The sequence below is a fragment of the Zingiber officinale genome, chromosome 6B (genome assembly GCF_018446385.1).
Source record: "Zingiber officinale cultivar Zhangliang chromosome 6B, Zo_v1.1, whole genome shotgun sequence".
Classification (NCBI taxonomy): domain Eukaryota; kingdom Viridiplantae; phylum Streptophyta; class Magnoliopsida; order Zingiberales; family Zingiberaceae; genus Zingiber; species Zingiber officinale.
Genome location: NC_055996.1, coordinates 1,037,956 through 1,046,140, shown reverse-complemented (window position 1 = coordinate 1,046,140; position 8,185 = coordinate 1,037,956). Strand labels below are relative to the sequence as shown.

Sequence of the window (8,185 nt, the reverse complement as noted above, 5' to 3'; positions counted from 1 at the left end):
TTTATTACAAATTTATTTTTTAAAAAGTTAATTTTTAATATTAACAATCAGGAAAATAGAAATTCGAGAAATTTAATTTTTCTAGTATTAGACAATCTGTTTGTCATATCCAAGAAAAATTAGTGGAATATTTTTTAGAGTTGAATTTTTTTTTTTATTTATTTTTAAAAATTAGTTGTTTTACTCAAATAAATTATTTTTGTTAGATTAAATAATATCTTTTTATGAGAATTTTTCTACTCGTCTAGCTTCCTTTTCTTAAATTTGGCAAAAATTTTCATGATTTTTCGAAACTGAAAATTATTTTTGATTTATTTTTTTTTTCAAAATTGAAGCTTAATTATTAAAAATAGAATATATTTAAAAATTATTTCTGAAAAATATTGACCTACTAGTAATGTTTGTAATGTACCCCTAGAATTTTTTTTCAAATTTGTTTAATTGATTGTTGTATTTTTTCTATTTTTGATGTGATCAAAGGGGGAGAAATAGGTACAAGTTAAGGGGGAGTTAGAATATTTTTTTGGATTTAGATTTTTTACTTATTTTGCAAACTTCGTTAATTCATTGGATTGCAATATTTTATTCTAATTGCAACTTGTCTACATAATCATGCTATTATTTTGTTTGACCCTAAACTTAACTTGAATTGATGCACATTAAATAGTGAGAGATTGTAAGTACCCTGTGGTAGTTTTGATGTAGTCAACCAAGTTAAGTTAGGTGTTATTGCATTTGATCCTTGTGTCTAAGTGTGCAGGAGCTTAAAAACACAAGAAGTCAAGCAAAAGACGCAGTTAGCGAGAAGGAATGCACGGAAAAGGAGCCGACGAGCTCGGTGCATCTGAAGGACGAGACACTGCAAAAGAGTACACTAGAGGACAAGAAGGACACCCACGACAGTCTGAGGGACGAGAAGCCGAGTAGGAAGGCTGCTCGAGGAGAAGGTTAGAGTTGGATTTGGGTGAGCTCAACTCCGGTCAGCTAAAGCATCACCCACGTGAAGAGATTAGCTTATGTTGAACTGATATGCCTTATGGAAGGCACCTTCCATAGCTTAGAAGACGCCTTCGATGAATAGTACGAAGGCGTCTTCCACCCCATAGAAGGCACCTTCCCTAGCCGTTATCCGAGGATAATATTTTATCCTTGGGAGGATAAAGTTTATCCGATGGAAGGCGCCTTGGACCACTTTGAAAGCGCCTTCAAGCTGTGGATAACATTTTCCATAGACTATAAAAGACCTCTGGACCTAGGAAATTAATAACAACTCTTGTATTCATTTCCTAGCATATTTCTGAGTGCTTAACGAGTGTAAGAGGCTTCTCCGCCTACATGAAAGAGATTTGTTTAGTGATTTCTTTTGCCTTGGATTAACAACTACTTAGGTTGTAACCAAGTAATTCTTTAGCCTCTTTTATTTTATTAGTTGTTCAATTATTTTAATTTAATTGTGCTACTAATCTGAGTTGAAAGATTGAGAAGGGTTTAACTTTATTTTTTACCGACAATTTAACCCCTTGTGCCGGCCCTGCTACACTATTAGTCTTGTTACAGTGTTCTATGACAGTCAAGCTGCTATAGTTTTTTCTAAGGATCCCAAATATCACAACAAGGGCAAGCACATAGAAATTAAATATAATATTGTAAGGGATATTGTGGACAACAAAAAGATAATTCTTGAGTATATCTTTACACGTGCTATGCTTGCAAATTATTTTACTAAGCTATTGACTAAAGAATCATTTCAAGGACATTTGAAGTCTTTGGTGTTGGTTAAACCTAGGAAAACGTACCGGTTCCACTGTACAAAAATTTTTGTACAAGTGTCGAACCTTTCCTTAAATAACCTATTGTGTTCTTTAGAAGTTAAATAAGGAATCGCAGACGGAACTTAACATCATTGATTCCAAATTTAACTTATCTGTTCTTAATGGTTTAGATTTGAATCGCAAGCGGAACTTAACACTATTAATTTAAATCTACCTAGGTTATTAATTCCATAAATATTAATTTCCAAAATTGGCTTCCAGGACTACATGGCGAGGCACATGACCTTCTTGGATATGGGAGCAACCACCACCGCCTAGGTAAAGCCTTTTAAGGAAAGCTAATATTTATTTCCTTAAATAACTCTAGGTTAACCAAAAGGAACAATCGAATCACAAATTCGAAAAAGAAGAAAACACAAAATTGAAAAATAAATTCGATAAACTAGATCTAATTGCCTCTTGTATTTAGAATTCATACAAAGAAAAATAACTAGTATGATGCAGAAGAAAAATACTAGTTATACCTTCTCTTTGTAAGCTAATGATCTCGAAATCTTCTGCCGTATTCCTCGCCTCGCCTTGGACGTCGTGTGGACGACGATCCTCCAAGATGAACACCACCCAAAAGCTTCCTCCTTCTTCTAAAATCCGGCCACCACCACCACCAAGGAGAAGAGAGCAAAGGGAGAGGAAGAAGGGAGAGGGCCGGCCACACCAAGAGATCACCCAAGCAAAAGAATAAGAGTTGTGTCTCATGCAGCCCCCTCACCCCTTCTTTTATATTACTTGCCCAAGGCAAATAAGGAAAAACCTTTTACAAAAAATAAAATCATCCAAGAGTTTTTCCTTTTACCTTTTTATTTTTCCTTTTTCTTTCCTCTTGATTGAATCAATCACCAATCAATGGTTATGATCAATCCTATTTGGTTTAGGATTGAATTTGGTTTAATCCTATTGGCCGGCCCTTGCTTGGGCACCAAGCAAGGTGGCCGACCACAATTAAAAGGAAAGGAAAAATAATTTTTTTTAAAATTTTACAAGAAGAAATCCTCTTATAAAATTTACAAGCTCTCTTTCCTAAATCATGAGTTGAAAAAGAAAAGTTTCTAAAAATTAAAACCATGTTTTAAAATTTAAAAACTCTCTTATAAAATTTCCTTTTTTAACATGCTGATAGAAAATTTAAATTTTAAAACTTCTTTTCTTTTTTTTTTCTTAAACCATAAGGATGGTTAAAAAAGGAAAGTTTTAAAATCTTTTAAACTCTCTATTTAAACATGTGGCCTAATTCAAATAAGGAAAGTTTTAAAAATTAAAATATCTCTTTTAAAACTTATAGTTTTCTACAAAGAGAAGATTTTAAAAATTCAAAACAACCCTCCCTTTTTGAATTATTATGGCCGACCCCTACAAGCTTGGTCACCAAGCTATAGGGCCGGCCCCTTTCAAGAGGATGTGGCCGGCCATTGCTTGGTCACCAAGCAATGGTCCGGCCCCCTTCTTGGACACCAAGAAGAGCCTTACATTTGGATGGACTTGAGGCTATAATGAGGCTACGACAGGGACCTAGAGGAGAAATTGGTTTTGGCCTTCCGATGAGCTTGAGTATCCCGTGTTCGCCCCGAACACACAACTCAAGTTCATCGATAATAACTCATTCCACTAGAGAGTTATTACCGCACTACCGCACCAATCCCAAATTACATTATGGGCTCCTTCTTATCATGAGTGTGTTAGTCTCCCTGTGTTTAAGATTACGAATGTCCACTAATTAAGTAAGTTACTGACAACTCACTTAATTAATATCTAGCTCCAAGAGTAGTACCACTCAACTTTATTGTCATGTTGGACTAGGTCCACCTGCAGGGTTTAACATGACAATCCTTATGAGCTCCTCTTGGGGACATTCTCAACCTAGATAACTAGGACACAGATTCCTTCTATAATCAACAACACACACTATAAGTAATATCATTTCCCAACTTATCGGGCATATTGATTTATCGAGCTAAACCTCACCCTTTGATAAATCAAAGAAATAAATATTAAATATATGTGCTTGTTATTATATTAGGATTAAGAGCACACACTTCCATAATAACTAAGGTTTAGTTCTTTTACTAAGTCAGTACAAAAAGAACATATCTAAATGATCCTACTCAATACACTTAAAGTGTATTAGTGTAATTTATTAGTCAAGATAAACTAATACTTAATTACACTACGACTATACTGATAGTTTGTTCCTTTCTATCTTAGTCACGAGCAACTGTTTATAATTTATAGAGAACCGACAACATGATCTTCTAAGTGTGACACCACACTCCATGTTGTCTACTATATAAATTAATTGAACAATTACATTTAATAAATAAATGCAGATATTGACCAATGTGATTCTTTTATTTTAACAAATAAATGTTTACAAAAACTAGGCTTTTAGTATACATTCCAACATTTGGAACTTCATAAAATGTCATACTTTGTAAAGACAATTAGATATATAAATTGTCATGATCTATTCAGTGTAAATGTCTTTGTTACATTTGGATAAAAGTCTAGAAAAGTATGTTGACAGATTGAGATTGATCCACTCATATGGATGATCATCACTGTTTGTTACGTATAAATAGAGGTAAAATCATTACTTATAGGATAACTTATGTAGTTGTGGATAAAGATATACCCATTAGTTAAGTTTACTTTGATAATTGTGTCAATATGAAATCATTTATGTGTTAACAATGATCAAAATAAATGAACTTACCATTTACTTAATCTGCTTAAGACCGTATTAGAATTCATATGTTGAATTCAAAATTAAATATTAGGTATATCTAAATTAAAATCTGTACGGTGTTAAATTTTGAGAAAAGCATACATTCTTTTTTTATAAGAGAAAAATATCATAGCATGTGATTCATACCACATATGTTATGACTACAATAGGGGTAGTAGAAGAATAGATCTCTGCTTCTCTACTATATGAAACCCTTGAGATTATAAGTTAATCTTAATCTTATCCTAAGTGACTATTTAGCTGTCTACTTAAAGTTCTAATCAGTGTCTGCTACTTTAGCATGTTTCATATTAGGTATGAATGATTCGGTCTATGAAGCATAAATAGGAAAGTCACTCATTAGAATAAATAGATTTTAGCTAAAATGAAAAATTAAAATTGATTTACTTATTTGACATTTATTCGACCAATTACATTTTTTGTTGAGTACTTAAAATGTGATCATGAATAATTATATTGATTGGAGATGTTGAACATGCTCTCATTATGATGAATTATAGATATTCATATTGATGTAAATAATTTAATCAGGGGTAAAAGCAAGTTATTGATGTCTCAGATTCGTTCTATAGAGCAATTAAGTTAACTGTAACAACTTTCTTAGCAATAATTGTTCAATGTATTTATAGATTGAATGTTCTTACATTATAGTATGAATTGAATGTTCTTACATGTTCTTTACAACTAAATGACCTTTATAGATTGACTTGTACTAATGGAAGATGTTAGAGTTAAGAAGGTGAAAATGCACTTCTTCTCCTTCATCTGCCAACTTTTTCACCTTCTTCCATTAATGGAGATAGAGAAAGAGTCATCTTTCTCTTATAAAGGGGCGTCCAAGCCAAAGATGATGAGTTCATCCAAGGAGTTTGTAAGGAGATCATCCAGTAGAGAGGGATTTGATTCATGGAATACTAAGGGCTATTCGATTCGATTCGATTCGTTCGTGATGATTCTTCTTATAACAAGATCTTTACCGGTTTCTTCTCCAATGAGCAATGTAAGTATTTATTTCGTACAAATTTCTTACCGTCAACCCATTCTTCCAAGCAAGTTGGGAGCGGCTGTTGTCACATTCGATGTCTTCTTGTTATTCTCTATAAATTAAGAAGCGAAGCAAACAATGTTGATAGATCACCAAACCTCCACCTACAACCACCAGACCTTCTGTGGTTTCCATTGGCATGTTACTTGCACACATAAACAAACACATATTCTACCTCCAAGTGATGTTATCATTCAAGTTGCTCAGCAACCCTCCTCTCCGTTCCACATCAACTCATGATTTATAAAATTCTGCTAAGATCTGACTTTCTTTCCCAAGTCAAAGCCGTTGATCAGGAGTCATGACCATGCCATTAGCTGCATGAAACATTGCACTCAACTGAAGGTGGAGAAACAGATATCTTACCTATCTAAACCTAAACCAATAAACTGTGAATCAATTCGCAAAACATGCAGATTATTATATTCCCCTCTCTTCAGACTCCATATCTTGCTTTTAATCGATTGCATGCCCTTCTTGTTCTTGAGACAGTAGTTTCAGCGAATTAATCCTATTTATAGAGGCTTTGAATCTTTGCGTACGTGTTTTAATTTTGTTTCTGCTAAATGGGAGAGCTTTGGGTTTTGTTCTTCATACTCCAAATATCGGCGTTAATTCTCATGGTTCGTTGTTCATCGCCGAGTGGCCTCAGAGTAGAGCTCACTCACGTCGACTCCGATGGAAATTTCTCCAAATTTGAGCTGCTCCGGCGAGCGGCGATGCGCAGCAGTCATAGGGTCGCGAGGCTGACCGCCGGCCACAGCGCCGCGGAGGTGAAAGCCGCCGCACCTGGCGGCAGTAGTCAAGTCGAAGCTCCGGTTCACCCCGGCAACGGCGAGTTCCTCATGGATCTCGCCATCGGCACGCCCAGCCTCGCCTACTCCGCCATCCTCGACACCGGCAGCGACCTTATCTGGACGCAGTGCAAGCCCTGCCTCGAGTGCTTCTCCCAGCCCACAGCCGTCTTCGACCCCTCGAACTCTTCCACCTACAAGAAGCTCCCCTGCTCGGGCGACCTCTGCCAGGCCCTGCCCACCTCCCGGTGCGCGACCTCCGCCTGCGAGTACCTGTACACCTACGGCGACTCCTCGTCGACGCAAGGCGTGCTCGCGAGCGAGACCTTTGGGTTCGGGGGCGGCGCGAACGCGACGGCAGTGCCCGGCGTCGCGTTCGGCTGCGGCGACACCAATCAGGGGAGCGGCTTCACGCAGGCCGGAGGGATCGTGGGGCTCGGCCGCGGGCCGCTCTCGTTGATATCTCAGCTGGGATTGGGCAAGTTCTCCTACTGCCTCACCTCCTTCAACCAATCCAAGAAGAGTCCCCTGCTCTTCGGCTCCCTGGCCGACCTCAGCGCCGGAGAAGCGGCGACGGCCGTGCAAACGATTCCGTTGCTGAAGAACCCGCAGCAGCCATCCTTCTACTACCTCCCCCTCAAAGGCATCACCGTCGGCGGGGCCCGCCTCCAAATCCCAAGCTCCGCCTTCGCCCTCCAAGACGACGGCACCGGCGGCGTGATCATCGACTCAGGCACGTCGATCACGTACTTGGTGGCGGCGGGGTACCGGCAAGTGAAGCGGGCGTTCCTGAACCAGGTGCAGCTACCGGTGGCCGACGGATCCGACGTGGGACTCGACGTTTGTTTCTCGCTGCCGGCAGAATCATCGTCGGTGGAGGTGCCGAAGCTGACGTTCAATTTCGACGGCGCCGATCTGGATTTGCCGGCGGAGAACTACATAATAGCGGATTCGAGCACGGGGTTGCTGTGCTTGACCATCATGGGATCGAGGGGCTTGTCGATCATTGGCAACTTCCAGCAGCAGAACCTGCATGTTCTCTACGATCTGAAGGAGGAGGCGCTTTCTTTCGTCTCGGCGCAGTGCGATACGCTCTGATTTGCTAATTATGTGAAATTATTGCATATTATATCTTATTAGTGATTATATTCTTGCTTACTGACGTTAATTCACCATCACTTTCTCGTAATCTTTGTGATCGTTCTTCTCTTCTTTCTTCTATTTTGATTGCAATCTACAATTTCTTGATCAATTATGATCCGTCAAAGTTTATGATGATATATAATGGGGATACAAACAGCCTTCACCAATAATTCTGATACATGAACTAAGAATCACCCTGAACAGTTTGGTTCATTACATTAAATAGGGTTTGTGGTGTGAGAATAATTAATACATTAATTAGGGTTTATGAAATTAAATAAATATGAGAAACCAAATTATAAATGAGAAAAATAGAGCATGCATGCATGCGTGATCAGAGTTTGCTTCTCAACATATTCCATCTTAATTTGATCCTTTATTTCGAGTCAAATTTTCATTTCAATAATATGATTGATGTGGATGTAAATAAAGGATCCACGCGGTATGTCCGGTCAAAATATATAGATATCACCTAGAACGAAGGATTTGGTCAATATAGAAGTAGAAGTGGCATGGAACCGATCAACACTAGGATCCAACACTTGATCAACACAAATATATATCTAGGTATCAGTCGATCTGACTTGCCAAATTCCTGAGTCAGTTCGACCTCCCGAGTTCCCGACTCGCC

At 38.2% G+C, this 8,185-nt stretch overlaps 1 protein-coding gene across 1 annotated transcript; it reads left to right on the top strand.

Annotated features, from left to right (window-relative positions):
- The first annotated feature begins 5,932 nt into the window (after window positions 1-5,932).
- LOC121991659 (aspartic proteinase nepenthesin-1-like) lies at window positions 5,933-7,600 on the top strand. Its single transcript, XM_042545648.1, has one exon. The coding sequence runs from the start codon at window positions 6,184-6,186 to the stop codon at window positions 7,507-7,509; it is 1,326 nt and encodes a 441-aa protein (XP_042401582.1). The 5' UTR covers window positions 5,933-6,183; the 3' UTR covers window positions 7,510-7,600.
- Window positions 7,601-8,185: the final 585 nt, after the last annotated feature.

Excerpts from the sequence above, each read along its gene's own strand:
- LOC121991659 (XM_042545648.1), top strand. The coding sequence starts at position 6,184 with ATGGGAGAGCTTTGGGTTTTGTTCTTCATACTCCAAATATCGGCGTTA.